A 21,675-nucleotide genomic window follows, 5' to 3' on the forward strand; every position below is an offset into this window, starting at 1 on the left:
GGTGCGCTCCCCTCAGTGACACGCACCTCCCCCCTCAGGTACGCTCCCCCCTCCTCAGCTGTGCTCCCCTCAGCGACGCAATCCTCCTCTCAGGTGCGCTCCTCTCCTCTCAGGTGCGCTTCTCCCCTCAGTGACACGCTCGTCCCCTCTCCTCGGGTGCCCTCCCCTCAGCGGCACGCGCCTCTCCTCAGGTGCGCGCGCGCCGCCCCTCACGAGCCCGCCCCTCCCTTCCTTCCCCTCAGGCGCGTGCGCCGCCCGCCGGCGGGGGCGGGGCCTCGCGTTCGAACGGCGGCGGCGGCGGCGGGCGGGAACATGGCGGGGGCGCGGGCTCTGCTCCGGCAATGCCCGCTGCTGCTGCCGCAGGACCGCCGCGGCACCGCCTACGAGGGCTTTGTCACTGCCCAGGTACCGCGGCCCGGGCGCCTTACTCCTAGGCGGAGGGGGAGAGCTTCCCGCCCTGCCGGGTCCGGGGAGGGAGACCGCTTCCCGCCGTGCCGCGCCAGGCTCTGAGGGGGAAGCGCGTCCCGCCCTGCCGGAGTGCCTGCCTGAGCCACCGGGAATGTGAACTGGGGAATGCCGTTTCCCTGCCCTGAGGGATCCCGCCGCCGTCCCGCGGGTTTGCTCAGGGAATGGCTTCCTGCTGCCTTCTGGGCTGGGTTAGCTGTGCTGACAAAAGTGGTTTTGGGGCAAGGCTGAGTGTGCGTTCACGGCCTGTGGTAAAAGTTGGCATAAATGACTGATGGTGGGTGTTTTCCTTTCATTTACTTTTGAGGCTTCGGCTGTAAGCGGCTGCCCTTCGGGAGCAGGGGCAGAGCAGCGCCTGAGGAGCGGGAGGGGCGCGCTCCCAGCCCGGCTTTGCCTTCACTGACAGCACCTGGGGCTCCTTAAAATATCGCATACACAGAGCTCTGAACGGGTGTATTTTAGTTTAGAAATAGCATGAGGCTTTACTCCTCTAAGCAGATGGCAAAAGACATGGGCTGTGTCCGCTGGCATTGTCGAAAGTGTAGTTGATATTGATATTGAAAGGAACCTCTGGAGGTCCTCTGCCTTAAGTAGTTGCTTTAGACCATTTGCAGTTGGGTTTTGACTATCTCGACCAAGAGTGTGCAACCTCTTAGATGGCTTGTTCCAGTTTCTGATCCCCCCTTAACTATTTAAAGGTTTTTTTCATTCAATTTAGGTGATGTTTCCTGTATTCCTGTCACTGTGTGTCACTCAGATATGGCTGTACCTTTAGTCTTCCATGATCCCTCTTTTCTCCAGGCTAAATAGTCCAAGCTCCCTCAGGCTCTCTTGGCTTGAGCTCTTGGTCACCTTCAGAACTCCTTCCTGGATTAACTCCAGTATGTCCATGACCCAGTACTCCCAACTTCAAGGTGCCCTCAGCTGGGGTAGGGTCTGGAATAAAAGTTTTAAGATCAGTTATCTGCCCCCTTTGCTTCGAGGCTTCACCAACTTTCTTTATTTCAGCTTTATTTTGATCATCCCATAAGAAAGTAGTAGGAGAACATCAATAAGGACTGAAAATACAAGTCGAAGGATTTAGAAGCTGCCCCATGTGGATTGTACTAACAGGAAAAAAAAAATTATATACTTGGGGTTGCTTTTGTTTACAGTTTGTAAAACTCTGCTGGAATGTGCTGTGGATCAGTGCCCAAGGTTCTTTTTAGTGTAGTTACTTTTATGATAAGCATCTGTTTTGTCTTTTACAGGAGTTGAAGACAAACTTTCATGTACAGTAGCATGATTTGGATTAAATTATATGTTTTTGTCTTGTCCAGATTTGGATAAGGTTTATTTTTCTCCTGAAAGGTGTTATGTTTGCTTTATGAAATGTGATGTACTGAAGAGTTTTTACTGAATATTGTGAATTAAAGGTTAAGAGTACTTCAGCTTTAGAATTAAAATCAATATTATTTGTTCCTGTCACTCATACTGCTTTTTATCCCTAAGGAAAGAGATTCTGAATAATATTCCTGAAAGAGAGAAAAGACAAAGTTTCTTTCTTAGTAGCTGATCTGATGGGGAATCATTCCACAAATGTCTAATATTTTTCTTTTCTGACCTTCCTATTAACTAAATATTTCTTTTCAAGGGTAGAAACTTCCACATCAGGATACTGCTACCAGTGGATTTGCAATTGAAAAATGCCAGGTAAGAGATTTTTATGGTAGCAATTTCTAAGTGTGATGTAACAAAGTTAATTTTGATAAAAGCAATAATGGATATTAAAATGAATTATTCTTTTTTTCCAATATCACTGTTATTAATTAATTCTCACTGGTTTCAGCTTAACCTTGCAACAAAATTGCACAGCATCAGTGTTAATAAATGCTGACAATAAGCATTGCCTATATCAAAATATTTTGTTGTTAATTAACTTTGAAACATGTTGTAATTAATTGGTTGTATTTACATATATGAAGCAATGTACTTGGGAAAAATTATATTTTTTATATAATTTGTATTTATAGATCATTTATATGTCACCATTTGGGAAACAGCAAATTCAGTGCAAAGTTGTAAATTTAAGCAATTATGTAAGTAATTTAAGCAATGATGGTTAACAGAGTTTTTTAACTTCATTTTCTGTTTGCTGTTTCTATGTATTAATTGGTATGACCCAATTTTCTTTAAAAGCTCTGTTCTTATTTCTGCGTTTATCCCAGCAGTCTGTGGGAAGTGGGGTGAAAGAGGCTAATCCACAAATACATGGATGAGCCTTTAACTTCGTATTCCACAGTTCTGCCTAGGCCAGCCCGCTCCAAACTGGGAGCAGATGTGGCATTCCATAGCTTTATTACATCCTGGGCTGGGTAATTAAAACTGCATTACAGGTAACTTTGACATTTTCAGGTTATCCCTTTTAAATATTAGTGTATTTTATGAAGTTACACTCACAAGAATGATGTTGTTGTTTTCGGCACAGAGCAGGCTTTTGCAGGTTGATGCTTAATTTTTAATGGGCTTTGGCATAGTGACATTTGGAAGTTTTAAGTAACTGGGAGCACAAAACTCAAAGCAGTTTTGAAATATTGTTTCCTTCCTTTGTTTTCTTCCAAGAAAAGCTGTTGTGTGTAGAAGGCTTTCTGCTCTCTGAAAAATCATGTACTGTGAGTTTGAAATGTGTACAAAACTCTGTTTGTGTAGGATAGAGTGCAGCTGGCGTCTGAAGAAGATCCTGCATGGCTATCGGCACATTTTAAAGCAGGTATACAAGTTTAAAACCACTTATTTAAATATAATCATTAAACATCTTAAATCTTTGTTTATAATGATTCTGTGACATCTTGTGCTCATACGCCTGTTATAAAAGGGTTAAAGAACCTTCCTTTCATTGTAGAGCCAAGATTTGTTTTTAAATGCCTGAAGATTTACAAGTAAATGCAATGAGAAATGGATGGAATTTAGTAAATATTTATTTTTATTCAACTTTTATTCTTTTTTTTTTTTTTTGTGAGATCAGGCTAGAACAATTTTTAAGAAATGACTGATGACATATTTCTGGAATTTTCTTTACTCTCTCAGTTAGAACAGATTTTGTCTTTTTTCAAAATGTATTTACTTTTTTACAAATTGTTCATAATGCAAAGGAGAGAATTCACATTAATTATTAATATTATACTCAGTTCATTCTTGGGATCTAAATTACTTCTCAGTACCCAAAGGAAGCTTTGGAGTGAGGATACAGCAGCCTCTGAGTCCTAAAGAATACTTTGTTTCCAAGAAGGAGCCTTTGCCACAGGTGCTGCTTGAGACACTGTATCTCATGGACGTGGTTTCAATAAATACATAAATGAGTGATGCCAGGGGGTGTTTCATTCTCAGTAAAGTTTCCTGGAACTTCTCTTCTGTAATTGGAGAATTTAAACATGCGGTATACACTTGGTCATTTTTTATGTTTGGTTTGACAATACCAGCAAAACAGTTGGGCTGAACCACCAGAAGTTGCAGAAAATTAACTAATCCTCTCTTTCCTCCAGAGGCTGCACAGCTGCCCAGATCTTGTCAGCTTTATGGTGGAGCTGAAAACTGTTTTGGTGAGTGGCAGAAAATGTGTGTGGGACATGGGGTGCTCTTAGAGCTTTGGGTTTCACTTTCAGTGTTTTACAGATTACTGTCCCATAGATACATAGCTCTTTTTTTTTATTTTTGGAAGAGGTGATTTTGTATATATGCTGTTCATGTAATATAAATATCCTTTAGGATTTTAAGTGACTGTATTCTTTGGAAGTTAGAGTGCTATAGAAAATTTAAAATCCCAGCAAGGGATCTCAGTGTAGAGCCATCCTCTTTACAGTGATTTTCTTGGAATTCCTGTTATTGTCTGGATGGTAAAGCAGGCTTCTAATTATACAATGGGCTATACAGTCAGTGGATTGCTGAAGGTGCTTTCACCTGATTAACAATTTGACAAATAAATGCAGAAGGCTTTTTCCCCCCCTCTAATATTTCAGAGGCTGCTGTTTATTCTTCTTTTAAAAGTTTTTCAGGTCTGGGGTTGAAGAGTAGCAAACCCTTTAATAAACATCTATTAGTAAAACATTATTCTATGAACATTCTTGCTGATGAATACTTCATCCAACCTGCTTTACTTTAGGAATAAAACACAGGAAGTATTCTTCAAAACCACAGCAGAAATTCCTCCTGGCATTACACTGCTGCTCTGCTATGCTTGGAATAGGCCTGAATAAGAATGTCTGTTTTGGAAGGCTTTACAATAGATATTCCAATCTATTTGCCTATGTACACAAGCACTCAGGAAATGAGAATGCACTGAAAGTGTAATTCATTCAAAATAGCAAAATAGTGATTCTCAGTTACTGCAGAGAATGAAAACACTGACAATGGTGTAGGATACCTGGGCAGGAATGATTGTTAAATTTGTCTTATAAATTATATTTTCATTTAAATATATTTTATTTTAAATTATTAATATTTTTATTCTAAATGTCATCAATGTATGTGTTTTGTAAGCATAATTTTAACTCAAATGCATTTTCAAAGGACAAGTAGCACAACACAACTGAAACACATGGTTAGGGCTTATTTTTCACAGTAACATTAACTTTTTTATGAAAAGTTCTTTTTGAAACCTTACTACATTCTTGATGAGTGTCTGTACTGAAACTTACTCCAAGAGATCCTGTGATGTTAAAACTGAGAAACTGATTTTGTTTTTTGATTCCTATGTAAAGTTTATATGTGTATATATATATGTATGTAAAATACAAGAAATATCATAGATGTGTTGTCTTTTGTGGCAGTGGAGCCCAGGAGACAGCTGTGGGCTTAATAGAACCTTCCTTTGAAATGTTCTTTCAGTCAAGATGCTTGACTTCAAATTTATTAGCTGAAAAAGAAGCACATTTGATATTTGCATCTGAAGACTCCGTTGTCAACATCTGTGGTATTTTTTTTAAATTGCAGATGTTTTCATTACCAGTATCTGAAGTAATTTACCAAACAGCTTCTTTGTCTGCTTTAGCTGGAGGCTATAACAAAACAAATGCAGTGTACAGTTAATTTTACATAAGCTTAATATTTCCAAATGAATTGCAAAAATCACATGGCTAAATAGATGCAAAAATATTGAAATTGCTCTTAATGATGTTTTTAATGTTCTTTTAAACAGGAAATTGCTTTAAAGAACACACAAGACCTGCACATCCCACGGCCTCCAGAATACTACTCCTGTCTTGTCAGAGATCTAGAAATACTGGGCTGGAATAGGTATGATTATTTTAGCTCTTAACAAACATCATCTTTAGAATATCTGTTCTTCTTTTGTATTTGTGAGCTGAACATATCAAATGTACTTGTTCTGTTCATTTACCCTATTCAGAAACTGATTTTGCTTTGTTTTTAAATTAAAAACACCCAACAAACCTGTATCAACTGCAGGGATATTTTCTGTCTCAAACTGAGCTGAAAGGTGATACACTACTAAGAAATCATTTCTTCTTTGACCTATAAACTACTGGTATATTAAACATATTTAATGTTCATCTTTATAGTTTTCTTTTTCCCTATTCTTTATAGCTGGTTGTGACTAACCCTATAGATTATGGTTGATCATCATTTACCTTTATGCTTTCATAAAAACATTTCATACTTTTTTTAGAATTAGCGTAGTAATTTTTAAAGAACCTGCTCTTTTAGCACAAGGATCTTCTTAGAGGAATTTATTATTTGTTCCACAGAAAGGTAAATCTACCAAAAAAAATTCATAAGTGGAGGGGAGAATGTGAAAGACTCTCAACCCAAAACTTTAACAGGTGTACCTTGTGCTAAACGGAATAAAGAAGATTTAGGTGTAAGAAGAGTTTTGAGTTTTCCCACCTGATTTCTATATAGATAAACAACATGTGATTAACACTAAATGGCAATTTCAAGACCCACTTTTATTTAAAGATTTGAAACACCCTTGAGAAATCAGCTGAAGTTTTTGTCAGTGGTTGCCATTGTTAATATGTAATTGTGCCATACTCAAATTTCTCACTCAAGCCTGAGAATATTAGGTAAAATTTCTTAATCACGTGGGAAGTAAATTTTCAATTATGCTTGTTCTGCCAAAATGGATAAAAAACCAAAACACCAACCAAAAAAACCAAAACAACACTAAAAACAACACCCAAAATCTTGAAGAAGGGTTGGGGAAGTTGTTCATTGATCAAAGGACTATGCTGCACATAGGGAATCACATCAGGTTTATTCTGACTTGGAAGGAGAATAACCTGGACAGGCAATGTGTAGTCCATTAGCAAGTCACACCTTTGATTTCAGAGTGCTTTTAACACTGAAGTGACTCTCCAAGAAAGCCTTTTAACTGAGGCTGATTTTGAGTTGTAGGTGATGCTTTATTTGCATGGCAGTTAAGAACATCCTGGAAAGGTCTTTCAGCAGAACTGCCTGTGTTTGATGAGGTGCAATCACTGCTCACACCTTGAGCTTTAAGGATTTTTCTTAGGAAAAAACCCTTGCTTGTTGTGTACCCCAGATTTACTCATTCCTAGCAAGCTTTGGGTCATGCTGGAATCTGTCTGCACCCAAATCCAGCTGAAAATTTGAAAGATTTGAGTGGGGGAAAGAGAGATACTACTGCAGAAGTAAAGTTATAGGAAAGGCTCTTCTAATACTTTCCCTTAATCAAGCTGGTTGTGTCAGTGACAGTGTCCTGGGAAGGCAAATTATCAACTATAGAACACCTGTAGGACTCTTATAACCCTCATGGGGATTCAAAAGGGTTGCCAGTATCTCTTAAGTCCATGTTGTCTCAAATCTCAAAGCTCTTAGGCTTGATACTTTCCCATTTATTTAATACAAAGTATTTTCTCCTCTGCCTTCTCCATTTCCAGGGAATCCTGCCTGGTCCTGTGCTCTCAGTCATTTGGATGTCATGCTGGACTTCAGAGATTTACCTGAAGCTTTCCATCTTTATGCTGATTCCTTTTATTCCTTTTTTTTCTTTTTTTTTCTTTTTTTCTGTGATAAAATGACAGAGCCTACAGAGGAATAAAAGTCTGTAGAAGTGAAGTATCACCTTTGTACACAATTCTTTGTGTTTATGTAAAAAGTGTGACTTTTAACTAAAAGAATCCATACTTTTCTTATAAATCAAGATTGAAGTGGTTCCAAACAAGATGATTGTCAGAACACGTAAAATCCCAGACACCTTGGTAACATACCTTTAATTTTTTGTTTTCCTTTGCTGTGGCTCTTTGCAGCACATGCTGCAGGCACCAGCTGTGCTTTGGTGTGGACCCTGCTGCATTTTTCACTGCAGTATCCATGCTGGGCCTTAGCTGCTGCTTTAGGAATTCCCCAGCCCAGGAAGCAGCAGATGGAGGGGTGCTATAGAGGTAGTTTCTCATCTTTGTAGAACTCTGATACACTTTTGAGGTAAAGTTGGAACAAAGCAGGAGTAATGACTTCTTTTTCCCCAGTTAGAGGAAGAATCCTCTAATTCTTTGAAGTATATAAAGTTTAACTGGCTCCAGTTGAATTACACTTTTATCAAGACTTGAGTTTCTCTCAGCTGTTGTGGAGAAATACTCCCAGAAATCTGCAGGTCTCCTTAATATTGCATTAATCAGCATTAAACATGAAATAATCTCTCTCTCCCTTTTTACTACTACTGCTGCTTTCTCCATGAGTATTTTTCAGTTCCCTCCTATTGAGGCTATTTCATTTATGTAGACAATTTTCTTCTTTTCACTTCCTTCCTAGGGATGTGCAACCCTTTAGTATACATCTACTTTTTCTTCCACAAGCCTCTACAACTCTGTTGCCAGCTTCACTTGAGAGAACCATGTGACTTCTTCTAGTATGTAGTGGTTTAAAAAAAAATAAATGTTGCTTAGGCCAGTAAGCAGATGCTCTCTCTGAACTCTGTTAGGCCTTTCCATCAGTCTGGGTGATAAGTTGTGCAATTATCTTGGACTGCTTTTTATCTTTACACAGGAATGACATAGTAAAAATGCCAAAATATCCACATGCCCAGTTTACTGGTAAATATATGGGGATGCTTGAACCTTTTTGGCAATTGTTGACACTACTAAGCAGAATCTACCTGTAGAGAACAATATATTTTACAATTGTGTCCATCTTCATTGTGGTGGGAGACACAAACCAGTGACATCTTAAGCAAAGAGTCAGAACTTTTAAAACTTTTTCACATTTAGTATGTACTTTCTGCTTGCTAGGGTGCATGAATACAGGGTAAAACTGTCATGAAATGAAGGCAAATCATCATAAATAACTCATCTTGTACCTGTTCAGCTACTATTTTCTCCAGAAAATCAATTTTGGAATATGAACCAATATGCACTGAATTTCCCACAATAATAGCATTGATAATAAAAGAGAACTTCATTGAAGAGAAAAGCAAATCAAGAGCATAAAAGTCTCATAGAGTAAGAAACTGCAGAAATGGATCAAAGATTTGACAGGAAGTTTAATGTGTACATAAGTAGAGGCTGACAGGAACATGCTGTGTGTGTCAAAGGTTCCTGTGATGGAAAACTGCAACACGGTGCTCACTGACCACAGCGTGAGCCCTGACACACGTTGTAAATAACCCAGAGATATATGACTGCATTAAGCACTAGGCTGGTGTATTAACAGCAGTAAATCTGCAGCAGCAGAAATGCTTGGCATATAGGACTCCTTCTGATTAATATTTGTAACAGACTAATCAGAGTATTGCAGGCCTTTCAAACCGCAGGGCTCTGAGAGTTTTCTTCTCTCTTCCAGAGTGGCCTATGTGGACACTGGGCTGACCACAGTCAAGTTAAAAGCTGAAGACTCTTGTGGTCGACAGCATCTCATCACTCTCAAGTTGAATGCAAAGGTAAATTGATGTGGGACAAAATATCTTGAGGCTTCCTTGAAATATATCGATTTTTCTTAATTCATTAGGATTTTAGAGGGTTGGTTTGTTTGCCGGTGTGTCTGTTCTGCAAGGTAATAGGTCAGTTAATTTTTTTTTTCCCTTGAGTTTTCAGACTAACTACATTTAAAATTAATATTGGATTATGGTTATCTGTAAGATGCATCTGTGCATCACATGAAAAACACTCTGATATTGTACTCATTTTACTGGATTACAGACAAAGCCATCTGGGAGACTTTCCTTCATTATCACTCCATCCAGAGACTGTGCACAGAACAAGAATTAGAGGATGTTGGGTTGGTTATTAACAAGTCTTGCTGTTAAAGTCAGAGATGTAAAGATTTATGAAAAACTGAAGTCAGAAAAATTATTTCTTTTTAGTCTAAATAAATGTCTCATTTTGACAGTACTTGCAAATCAAACCCATGGCATTTGCAGAAACAGAAAAAATTTAATTCTTCCTGGTACTTATCACTGAACTCAAATTACAACGTTTCTTCATAGAATGTCTCATTTCAAGGCATAAATCTCTCACCAGAGACTGTGAATATCCAGGCTGTGTGGTGGCAATTGCCTGGCAATAACTGTTGTCTTCAGAAAATCAGTCCAGGGGAGAAAGGGATCTAAAAGTCTCAGGATGATGTTGTTTGGGACTATCTGTGGTCCATCATCTCAAGTTATAATCTTGAAAGCATGCGGAAGGGACATGGTATTGTAGGATGAAATCCCACCTTCACAGGCATCCTGTATTCCTTTACAAACCAGGAGGGTTTTTAAAAAGTTTTTTAGTCTTACATGGCATGAACAAGTTTTACCTTTGAAAGGGAAAAGGAGGGGAAAAATACTGTTTGGGAATGAGTGTTGCTCCAGTGAATTTTTAGAAGGAGTAAAACTGTCCTACACACAGAGAGTAATGAGTGCCTAATTAATTTGCTAGTCAGTCCATTATTAAATACACTGATGGAAAAAAATTCATCTGGAAGTACAATTATGGCCTATTTATTGTGCAAGGACAGGAACCAGGTTGTGTTGTTTATAAGGGATAAATATGCTTTGTGTGGCACTAGAAATTTGGTGCAACCTGTTGCCCTAATGCTTTCTTGCTCTTGGGACAACAGAAGTATTTGAACTGTTTGAAAATATAAAAATGCAGAAAAAAATACAGTGCAATATTCTTTTTTTTTTCCCAAGCAGCTGCCTTGGTCAAACTGGCACTGGTGCATTGGCTGGTTCTGTTCAGCCTTAACTTAGCACTGTCCTGTGGGAATGGAGATTCCCATTTTCTGTCCTTGTACAAACTCGTGGGGTTTTTTTATAGTAATAAAATAGCTGAATACTCCTCATAGCAGAAAAAGCACCATCTAACAACTAAAGATGTGTATAGCAAAAAGATTAGATTATCAGACTTGTCTGTTTTAATAAGTAATCATCCTCTTTTCTTTTTTTTTTTCATGTTGCTTTCAAGTGTTTTTGATGATGAAGGATCAATTGCTTGTCCTTTTTAAACCATATCTGGCATTTAAACTTGCTAGACAAAATTTGTGTGTGAAATACTGTTTTGGTGACCTGGGGATTTGATTTGCCTTCATACACACAGACACTACATTTGAGAAGACTTGGCTGAAGTGTTTTTTGGGAAGGCATTTCTTTTGATAACATGCTTTAATAAAAGTATGTTTATTTCTGTTATGCTGTTTCTTTGATTAAGATCAGTGCAGGAGCATTTCAGACCTCAAGGCTTCAAATAGGTCACTGAAAGGATTTGCCTGATGTGTAGTAATTAAGACACTTTGGTAATTATCTGAATGATCTGGCAAGGGCTATGAAAATGCTTTCTCTAGATAAAGTTAGCTGCATACTCAGAAAACCAACATAAATATTGTATTTAATAATTGCTTAAATTGGCCTAAGAAAAATAGAATGATTTCTGACACACACATTTGATTATATCTGTAATAAGCTAGGATGTCATGGAGTTATCAAACCTTTTATAGTTTGGTTTTTTGGTTTTTTTTATGTAGCCTTTTACAAATTTTTCTTATTGTTATCCCTTAATTTGGATTGAGGTTTTTTTTTAATTTTGTGTCTGTGTTCACTCATCTCCTTTTAAATAGTTAAGTACTCTACATTACTTTCAGTTTCAAAAAACAAAATGTTGCCATTCAGAACAAATAGTTCAGCTTAAACAAAAATTAGTTCTTGACTCATGGAAGGGTTGTTTGATTTTTAAACTTTGCTTTCTGGTATGTATAATTGAGGGGAAATTTAAAAAAATATTTCATGCTTTGTTTCTTAAGGTTTCTTTAATGTTGCTTTGTGACCACTGAACACAGAAAATTGTGATTTTCTAAATACTGACATATAAAACATTTACATGTAGCTTTCTTCTTTAAATGATAATTAACATTCATAACTATTCCTGAAAATGCTTTACATACTGCTTCCTCTCAGAGCCAAATTCTCAAGATGCTTGAAGTGCTCATATTTTGTTATCAAATTTGGCAGCTGAGTATCAGTCTGACTTTAAATCACTAAGGAAAAAAAACCTAAACTGTATTTTCTTTCCCTCCCTCAGTATCCCACAGAACCACCAGATTGCCTTGTGGATTTTCCTGTTCCATTTGCTGTTTCCTGGATGCCACAGGTAACTGCTGGACTAGGCAGCTTTTTAAAATAAAAATACATATGCAATGGAGGGGTGGTAACAAGGGGTTGGCTTTGGTTTTTAATTCCAGCTTTTCTCCCTGTGTGCATTTTATTTCTGTACATCCTCATGAAAATGTAATAGCACTGAATTCCATATTCCTTATCACAGTACCTTAAATATCTTCCTTGCCATGAGATATATCTTGCATGTTGTATGTACTGGTTGGGGTTTTTTTAGGTGTTCATATGACAGAAAATTGTCTAGGAATTATGGTGGGAAAGTGAAAAGGAAGTGAAATGTAGAAAAATTTGCCTTCTAGAAAAGAAACACCCTCTGAAGTTGACAGACATTGAGAAAAAGAGTCGATTATCCTATAGAGTTTTCTCCAGTTTGTTATCTTATAGAGTTTTATAACTTTTCCAGTTATAATCAATATAGGAAAGTATTTAATGAAATTGTAATTTCTTAGTTTAACTGATATTGCTGCTATGAAAAACCACAGTGTCTTTTGTGGGTCTTTCACATTATTTCATGTACCTTTCTTCCTAATAGTGCATGTGTGCTTTATTAAATGAATTTAAATGTGTCCACTCAGATGCAAGTTAATTTTAATTATATGTAGAAAATAATTGATATTTCATTTAAATTGGGAAAACAGTTTTTTCATAAATAATTTCACCTGATAATTTTAATTCTCACAAGGGTTTCTACCTAGCAATAAATAACAACTTACATAGGGAGCATGGCTGGGAGGTTGCAGCAGGATGAGTTTAAGCTGGGCATATAATTTTTCTGCAGAGCTCAAGGTTCTGTTTGTCACCTCAGACTCACTAATATTGAGAGGAAATAACTGCAAGAATCAACCACTGCAAATGGAAAATGTATTTATTTATGTAATTTTAGATTTTGATTCTCTGATATGGTTTGGAACAGTTTAAATAAATGTTGTTCCCTTGAATTTTACTGGAGTCTCTACACTCCGGCCAGGATTTCAAGTGCTGTTTTTAACCTCAAACTTAATACATATTTTCAACAGTGTTTTATTAATTTTACAGCCTTGCAATTTATGTTGCCTCAAATGAACAACATTTCAAACATGCCTGACAGTGACTGCCTCTCTGTGTTTACTATTAGTAATTTTAAAGATGGACTCGTGTTTTAATAAAATGTTCTGGAAAAACCTGACATGGAGCAGCCTTTGACAAGTGAAAAATGGGGGTGGATATACTGATATGCACTGGCACTCCAGCCAAGGAAAAGTCCTCTGTTAAAAATACAACACTCTGATGCTTAAAATCTTTTTCCAGTTAGAATTACCTGGGGACTATTTGAAAACATGAGCAAAAGGTGTTGTGTGTAAGTGAAGAGCCTGTTCTGAAATCATGAGACACTAATTCCAGCTGCAGAGAGCCTGCTCTAATGCTGAACCAAATAACAGCAGAGAGAAATGCTTTAAGCTGCACAGCAGCTTTTGCAAATTGACCTTTTGTGTGGGAGTGACATGAACCCAACACTTGTGGGGACAAATGGCTTTGGTAATTGTGTAAATTGTGTTTATTTTCCAAATGTGTGGGAATCACTGTGGCGAGCAGCCCTCACACCGTGATAAAATATGGGTTAAGCTTAGATAATGCTGCAACACCACTGGCAGCAGAATTCAGCAGGTACTCAAGTGCATGAAAATTTTGGTTCCTAAAAGGGAAAAAGAACAGGCTACACCTCTTCTCTAGTGAAATAACGTGGTGTTTTGGTACCAATTGGTCTTAAACTTTTAATATTATGCCTTTAAAGTATAAATTGACAAGGCTTACCTAAATTGGTGCAATGGCACCGTTAGAATATAAACTCCTGTGAAAGAAAACATAAATAGATTGCAGGTAATTGATTTTTCTTTCCCACCCCCTGTGTGTGCTGCTGCCTATTTCAGGCTCATGGATTTTAAACTTGAGGGGTTGTTGGGTTTTTTTTCTTCTCTTTTTTTTTTTTCCTTCCGTATAATAATAGACATGGCTTTATGGCATCCATATTAAAAATGGGTAATTTTCCTTATGGTCCCTGTCTTCCTGCTGGGTTGATAATGTTTTGATGTATTTTTCTTTTGCTCTGATGAGAGGTCTGCTGCTGCTGCTCTGACATATTCATTTGGATGAATAATTATAACTTGCACAATGTCAAGCTGAAGATGGTGGGGTTTTGTGCGTCATGACAAGCCCAGTAGCCAGTGCAGGTGTCTCACAGCATGAGCAGCAACAGCCAGTGGATTCTGGCTCAGAGGAGACGTTTTAGAGTAGTAAGAAATCAGCACCAAGGGCAATGCTGCTGCTGCTGCTCCTGCTCTAAGTGCCAAATAAATGCAGAGTGCTTCTCAATGACAAGTGCAAGAACATCTACTTATTTCTGTTATAGCCTTTTTCTAAAGAACCAGATAAATGTGCTGTCTCCAGTTTTAGCACATGCTGGAAGTGCAGCTCTGCAGAATCAGGGTGTCTCACGTCAGGGTGAGGTTTCCTGACTGACCACTGCCCACCTGGCTGGCTACATGAAGGTCACAGGAGTGGAAATTAATGACTAATGAGGTCGTGCAGCAGCCAGCAAGGAAACAGGAATGCAAGGTGCAGAAGGTGGAGTGGTGGGAATGAGATTATTCCTGGGTTATTTAGAGGAAAACACACTAAAAAGCATCGTAATTGTGCTTTTTCTTGGCAAAGGAACTTCACAGGCACCAGCTGTAAATGCAGAAAATGGAGATGGTTGACAAGACACTTTATAAAGATTTCAGGCTTGTGTCTTGGCTTGATTTCTGTTAAGGAGAGGGGAAATTATTAAACTGCTGTTGATGAGAAACTGTTTCCAAACAAATCTAAGGAATCTTAAATTCTTTAGGTGACCCCTTTTCCATTTAATGACTGTTTGCTTTATTAAATTGTATTTTATTTATGAATAAAAATTTATGAAGGGCAAGGAGGTAATGGTACCTATATTTTAGGCTAATTCACCTTTCTTATTAGGGGGCTTTGCAGTTGTTTTAATTTTGGATAAGCAAATTTTGTGTTAGGAAGAATTTTACCCAAAAAATCTCAGAATAAAGATTGCATTTTTATCTGGTTTTGAAAAATAATTTGCTATTAATTGTTCTGTATTTACCTTAATTGGAACTTTTTTTACTACCATGTGATTACTATTTAGTTCATCCAGGATTTGGAGCAGATGCTTGAAATTTGGCAGAACAGCCATATAGATTGCAGCACTTCTTAGAAGTTCCTGAAAGGCTTCATTGGCTTTTTGGCAGGCTCAGACTTGATATTTTGTCTTTATTCTCCCCAGCCTCTGTGGCTCTAGAAATAAGAACCAAGAGTAGAGGGAGATTTTTTTCCCCCCATTCTTTCTTATTCCTTTGATTGGAGGGAATGGTGTATGGGCAATAAGGGTGGGCTTGGGAGAGTGTTTGAATTAAGGAAGAAAGGAATTGGCATGAGGAGGTCCTGGTGATGAGGGGAGATGAGAGTGCAGAGGATAGAAATGGAAATAAAAAGGTTGAGAAATCACATGATACTTTCCTGGTAAAAGACAAGGCATGTTCCCCTTGGAGACAGGGAGAGGTCCAGAGTATCTGATTTTCCCTGGACAAAGTCAGTGGTGTCAATGGATGTGGGATCCATGGATCAGATAACAGAGGTGACATTGGGGTCACATTTCCTGGGACCCATCAAAGCCAGTGTGTTTATGGAGGATGGAGGAACCAGTTTGGCTTTGTGAGTGCTCTTACAGCGAGGGTGAGCGGCACTGACAGTCTGAATGAGGAATGTCTTGTTTTCCAAGGAATTTTGACATATTTCACACAAATTCTAATTCATTTGTACAAGGGGGACCATGAAACAGAGTTGTGCTGTTTGACATTATTAACAATGGTCTTGGTGTAATTTAGACCAAAGAAAAGTGTGATCTCAGCCTGCTCTAAAAGTGCTGGGCAGCGACCAAAAATTAGTTGGTTAATCAAATAAAAAGGAATCTTGGAGTTTTCATGGTTTGCATGACAAGCAGGTGATGTATTTAAATAGCTATAGATGCATTTACGTATAGAACAGGAGACAGCTGGTAACTTCAGTGAAGCATGCAAATAAGATCAAATGAACAGTGTAGGAAAAAAAAAAAAGATTTAACTACCTTTTTAAGGAACATCATTGAAAAATTACAATTAGTATTAAAATTAATTGGATTTTAAAACTTATCTGTGGGTTATAATCCCTTGATGTTTCTTTTTTCTAGTGAAACCCTTTGAATTCCCGGAAGATAAAGATAAAAATGATTATTAGAGGATTTATCTGTATGTGATATAGAAAAATGTAAAAAATCAAAATGGAAACAACTGTTGCAAGTACCAGAAAATTATGCTATTAATTTAAGTGTCATCAGAGCACAAAAGATCACATTTCAGGACTGTGTGAAAATTATTAAAATACTGGAAATAATAGTACTTAAGATGAAGATACTATACTCTAAGATGTGGTTAAGTGACTGACACTATTATATCACTTCAGGTATTATAAAAGTAACAAAATGCTTTTAAAGATAATAAGCGTTACATTTTGAGATTGGCAGAATTCACACTTCTCTGCTTAGGTGCTTTCCTACTTTAATATAATTTAACAACAGCAGGAAAAAATGTAGCATTTTATTTCTAAGCTACGCCGTTTCTTTCTAAAATACACATGCACAAAATATAAAAAGTTATTATGTAGAAAAATTCTATTTCTTCATCTGAGAACACTCAGATAACTTGCTGCTCTTTGTCCAGGTGAGAAAGGGAGAATATAATCACTATAGATTAAAGGAAACCATTCCTTCTGTATTTTGTTTAATTCATAGAAAAATACCTGTCTGAGAACAGAATGTTTAATTTGCTTTTTCTTTTGAACCTCAAGATATCTGAAATCTGTCCCTCAACGGGCATCTGCACCTGCAAAGGGTTCCCTTGACCACCAAGTGTTTTCTCCTCTTGCAGAAGTCTTTTCCTGCGGAAATGGTGACTTCTTTTTGCCCACTGATAATTTCAAAAGATTTCTTTTGCATTGCTGGCCTGTATATTGTCCTGTCTAATGAAAGATATTTCTGATTCCGTGTAATCCACTCTCAAATATTGAAATCCCCCACCTGTAATCCTCTGCTTATTAGATGGTTTCTCCTTTTCATGCCTTATTTACAGGGTTTGAAAGCTGATCTTAAGCACCTGTTTTCATACTGCTCAATTCTGAGACAATGATGAGGTTGTTAGGTGATATTCCATGTTTTATGTTATCACGATACACTGGGACACACACATGGATTTCAACTCTCCTTAAATGAATAAATTGGTTTTTAAATATACTTTCAGGCTGCTGGTGGAAACTCAATGAAATCTGTTTGAATTTCTTGTTTCTTAGAACTCCTTAATAGACATTTACAATCAGTTCCTGGCAGCATTGGAGTCGCTGAAGGAATTCTGGGATGCCCTTGATGAAATCGATGGGAAGACATGGGTGCTTGAGCCAGAAAATCCCACACGGAGTGCTACAACCAGAAGAATTGCAATAGGTAGGAAAAGATTTAAAGGGATACAGTGGATTTGAGAAGTAAAACTCAGGCAGCTGTTTTGTTTTGCTTGTCTCATCAGATGGTGCTTCTTTGGGTTTGGGAAATGAAGAGCGGCACTTAAAACCAAAGACAGAACTCCTCTTTTGCATATTAAAAAGATAACTTTCCATAACAGAATGCTGATCCTGTTTGGGAAATTGATTACAACTTTCTGGTGTCAGATAAATTAAAATTTTTGCAGGAAAACCTTGTGTATTTGTGAATTATGAACATGGAACTGTCAACAGCTGTACACTTACATGGTAACCCTAGAAAAATCAGTATTTATAAAAAAGCAGCTTAGATGAAGCCCTTACCTCAATCACAAATTCCAGAGTTTTAAACTTTGGATTCATCCTATCCTGGAGTGGAAGGAATATTAGAGTGCAACCCAAGGGGAAAAAGGGATTAAAGGAGGCAAGGGGAAAGGACAGAAATAAAAGAGAAGAAACGAGGTTTCCCTGTCAACACCTGAAAATGTACCTCAGTTTATGCTGATATCTGGCATTTTAAGGTCTTAATATACATAGGATGAGGAATTTTATAATTATATAAAATCCACATCACCAATAGCAAATTGTAGAAATGTGAGAATACAGAGGACCCACGTTGTCCCTGACAGCTGTAGAGGGAGGGAGGAAGGAGCAGGAGGGAAGCTGCGTCATGGGAGTGGAGGGAAGGACAGGAAAAGTTCAGCAAGTGCTTGGAATGATGTGGGTCAGACACCACTTTGTGTGCAGTCAGGGGGCTTTGTCCTGGTCCTGCTGCCCTTTGTCACAGCCCAAGAAAAGGGAAGAAAAGCCTCAAAAAGTGCCTTGGAGCAGCTGAGCAGAGGAGGGATGGGGCTTTGAGCCCTTTGTTGTCAGGCACAGAGAACCTTCAGCTGCCTCTGAACTTTGATTTCATTCATTCCCACCTCTTCCAGGATGGAAAGCTTAACACAGCTTTAATTACAGAACAGGTTGGGTTTTACCTGAGTTTGTTCAGAAGAGGCTCTGCTGTGATGTTTTGGAGCGGGATCCAGAGCACCACTGAGCTGCTTCCCTCTGAGGAACAGAGCCCTTCCAGGGATGGTGGGGGGTATTGTAAAGCCAAATATTTGCTGTTTCAAAAATACAGCGTTGTTGTCTCAGTCCTGGAATTTGCTGGGGAGGGGACTGACTTCTGCTGCTTAATATTGGGTTTGGACTTCTCTTTTTGACTATAAAATATGGAGATGAATTGGTAAGTTTTATGTCTCTACCTTTAAAGTTTCACCAAGATTCTGGATGGCTGTTGTCATCTAGCTTGGGTTGATTATGTTTCTTTCTGAATACGTGTAAAGGTTAAGCCAAGTCTAAAAGAAACACAAACCTGACAGGTTTTATTAATCAGTTGCTATTTTTAATTACAGTTTGTGGAAATGTAAATATTTGATATACACTGACATTTTGTACAATCATTTCGATGCCTCCTAACTTTGTTATTATTTATCCTAATGAAACCCAGCCTTAGTTAACCAATTTAAAACTACCTTTGAAAATGGTTCCTTTTTCAAATCCTTGCAAAGCTTCCCCATGGCCTTGCTTTCTCCTTGCAGGGAACAATGTCTCAGTGAACATAGAGGTAGATCCTCGCCATCCAAACATGCTTCCGGAGTGTTATTTCCTTGGAGCAGATCACGGTAAGGCAGCAAATTCCACTGGTTTCTCCTCTGAACTCAGATCTCTGATCCCAATCCCTCCCTGGAGCCTGGGAGGCTCACTGGGGTGATGCCAATGTTCCTGTCTGTTGTTTGCAGAAGTGAACCCTCTGAGAACTAAACTCAACAACAACATGCACTTGTGGTGAGTGTCCCCGGTAAAGCAGGCTGGAAACCCAAATAGTGTTTGCCGTTCCTCTTGTGGATTTTTTTCTCCCCTCTCCCACCCACAGGGATCCAGAAATCAGTTTGTTCCAGAACTTGAGAGAGCTCCTGGGAATTGATTTTCCATCTCGTGCTGTGTTGGAAAAAAGCGTAAGTTGGTTTTGGTTAACGATCAGTCGTTATTGCTGAATAAGTCACATTTAAATGGTCACTGTGTAAGAGCCAAGGACAATCAGGGACTTTGGAGAGGTAATTGGATTAATTCATTGTCACAAGGACTTCTGAACTTCAAGCAACAGTTGTCAGAGCTTGTTAACCTTTGATTAGAGGTGCACACTTCCCTGTGGCCTTCATAGCAGTGAGGGCATTCATAACAGGCTCCACTATTAAAAGGAAAAGAGGACGTTCCAGAGTGGCTAATGAGATGAGGAAAATCCAAACATTCTGTTATGGATGTTGATGACTTCAGTTCTAATTAGGTGGAGCTGGAGAGGGGACAAGAGGCCATCCAAATACTGGCGCATTTCAAACAAACTGGGAACTAATTTTTGACAATGCTTTAACATTGGATTACGAGCTTTGCTTTCACTCAGGAAGCTTCTAAATTAAGAACTGATCTGTGTCTAATGTTAAATCATAATGAGAAGTGATAGTGGTTAATAAACAAAAAGTGCCCAAAAGTATGAAAATGCTTGTTGAATGAGATGTAATTCAGTAAGGGATGAAATACAACCCAGTCAAGTCTTGCACACCTAGAACCCAGTGTCACTCCTAGCCATTGTGATATAAACATGTATGTCTTAAATGCAAAAAGTAGTCATTCCAGCCAACAAAAACTGCAAAAGCAAAACCACAGGTGAAGGTGTTTGTGTGTGAGCAGCCCAGCCCTGCCTTTCAGCTGTGCTGTTGTGTTCCAGGACTTTGCCAAGGACTGTGGGATCTGCTACGCCTATCGGCTGGACGGCAGCACGCCCGACCACGTGTGTGACGATCCTCGCTGTGGGCAGCCCTTCCACCAGGCCTGTCTCTATGAGGTACAGTGAGCACTGGCACAATCTGCCACGAGCTGGCACGTTCTGGACAACCAGCACTGGCCACTTATTCTGCATTAAGCAAGAGCCCATAAGGCACATTGTGGCAGTCACTTGTCCTGTCACCCCCAATTCCTATGTGAGCTCTCTTGGAAAGGGAACCACAGGCTGACTTTGCATGCACCCTGTCAGATGTTCATCAGCTGAACTCTGGTAATTAATAGATGTTTCTTAAATTGGAGATGAAACCAATGTGACTTTTAACCCGCTTCTTGTGTTGCAGTGGCTACAAGGCCTTCCTACCAGCAGACAGAGTTTCAATGTCATCTTTGGTGAATGTCCCTACTGTAATAAGGTAAGGAAATCCAAGGAGTAGGAGTGAACTAGAGTGGAAGAGGCAAATGTGTCAGTGTTTAACTGAAGGTTTTCTGACACAGTATAAAGACAGTCCCACACTAATGCCAGAGTAATTAAAGACCACACTCCATTGTATTTAATGATACTTTTTAATGCCGTAACAAAAGGTTCAGTTACAAGCAACAAAAAGAATCCCAACATTTATAACAGAAGCCAACACAAATAGTTCAGAGAATCCATAACTATTGAATGCAGATGAGAACTTGCCTGTACAAGGCATGTACTGACAGGATTATTTAAAAACTTCTTTTTCAAGCCGCTGACACTGAAATCTTCAATGAAGAAACTCTAGGAAAAAGCTGCATGGTGGGAGCACCACTGGACTCCCACTGAAGACACAGGAACAACAACATCAAAGGAGATACAAGGACAGGGCAATGAGCAGCAGAAGCACCAGAACAGCTGCAGTGTAGGGGTAGGTTTGATCAGCAAATGCCAGCCTAAACACAGCAGAGAGAGAGGGACGAGTGGTGTCAGCACCAGCCTGGGATGCTGCTGCAGGAGCTGGAGTTACAAGGTGATTGTGTTTCTTTTGGAATTCTGAGAGTATTCTGTAGGGGTCAAATGGTGGCAGCTCTCTTGCAGTGTCTTCCTGCAGGGGAAAAAAAATTGGCCAGCCTCCAACTCTTTAAGGGATTCCCAAACACCACAATCCCACTTCTCACTTAGCCAAGACTTGACTCTCTTTTCAACTGTGCCACGGACAGCTTTGGTTTCCTACAGAGCT

General features: G+C 38.8%; 2 protein-coding genes across 7 annotated transcripts in view; one reads left to right on the plus strand and one right to left on the minus strand.

Annotated features, from left to right (window-relative positions):
* Nucleotides 1-305: 305 nt before the first annotated feature.
* Nucleotides 306-21,240, plus strand: FANCL (FA complementation group L). 2 transcript variants are annotated; one of them, XM_041474061.1, is made up of 15 exons: nt 306-405; nt 2,099-2,157; nt 3,154-3,214; nt 3,987-4,043; nt 5,639-5,736; nt 9,259-9,355; nt 11,973-12,047; nt 14,764-14,772; nt 17,465-17,615; nt 19,234-19,317; nt 19,435-19,480; nt 19,569-19,650; nt 20,418-20,534; nt 20,815-20,886; nt 21,205-21,240. In XM_041474061.1, exons 1-15 carry the CDS (start codon nt 313-315, stop codon nt 21,238-21,240), a joined length of 1,137 nt encoding a protein of 378 aa, XP_041329995.1. In that variant the 5' UTR covers nt 306-312. The 2 variants fall into 2 exon arrangements, with proteins under 2 accessions (XP_041329995.1, XP_041329994.1); XM_041474060.1 differs by lacking the exon at nt 14,764-14,772 and having other exon boundaries at nt 11,973-12,041.
* The window catches only part of VRK2 (VRK serine/threonine kinase 2), a 36,566-nt gene continuing 35,929 nt past the window's right edge, over nt 21,039-21,675 (minus strand). For 2 of the 5 annotated variants that reach the window (XM_041474056.1, XM_041474055.1), the window contains exon 15: nt 21,412-21,540. Coding sequence is in view for 3 of the 5 variants with exons in the window: in XM_041474054.1 (XP_041329988.1) it covers nt 21,301-21,540 (240 nt within the window). In the remaining 2 variants the exon portion in view is untranslated. Of the gene's footprint in view, nt 21,541-21,675 lie in introns of all 5 variants that reach the window. The other 3 variants (XM_041474054.1, XM_041474053.1, XM_041474059.1) reach the window with 3 other exon arrangements.

Source organism: Pyrgilauda ruficollis, unplaced genomic scaffold (genome assembly GCF_017590135.1).
Source record: "Pyrgilauda ruficollis isolate IOZ18807 unplaced genomic scaffold, ASM1759013v1 scaffold31, whole genome shotgun sequence".
Classification (NCBI taxonomy): domain Eukaryota; kingdom Metazoa; phylum Chordata; class Aves; order Passeriformes; family Passeridae; genus Pyrgilauda; species Pyrgilauda ruficollis.

Coding starts and splice junctions, on each gene's coding strand:
- FANCL (XM_041474061.1), top strand. CDS start 313: ATGGCGGGGGCGCGGGCTCTGCTCCGGCAATGCCCGCTGCTGCTGCCG. Junction 406..2,098: donor AGGGCTTTGTCACTGCCCAG/GTACCGCGGCCC, acceptor TTTCTTTTCAAG/GGTAGAAACTTCCACATCAG. Junction 4,044..5,638: donor TGGAGCTGAAAACTGTTTTG/GTGAGTGGCAGA, acceptor TCTTTTAAACAG/GAAATTGCTTTAAAGAACAC.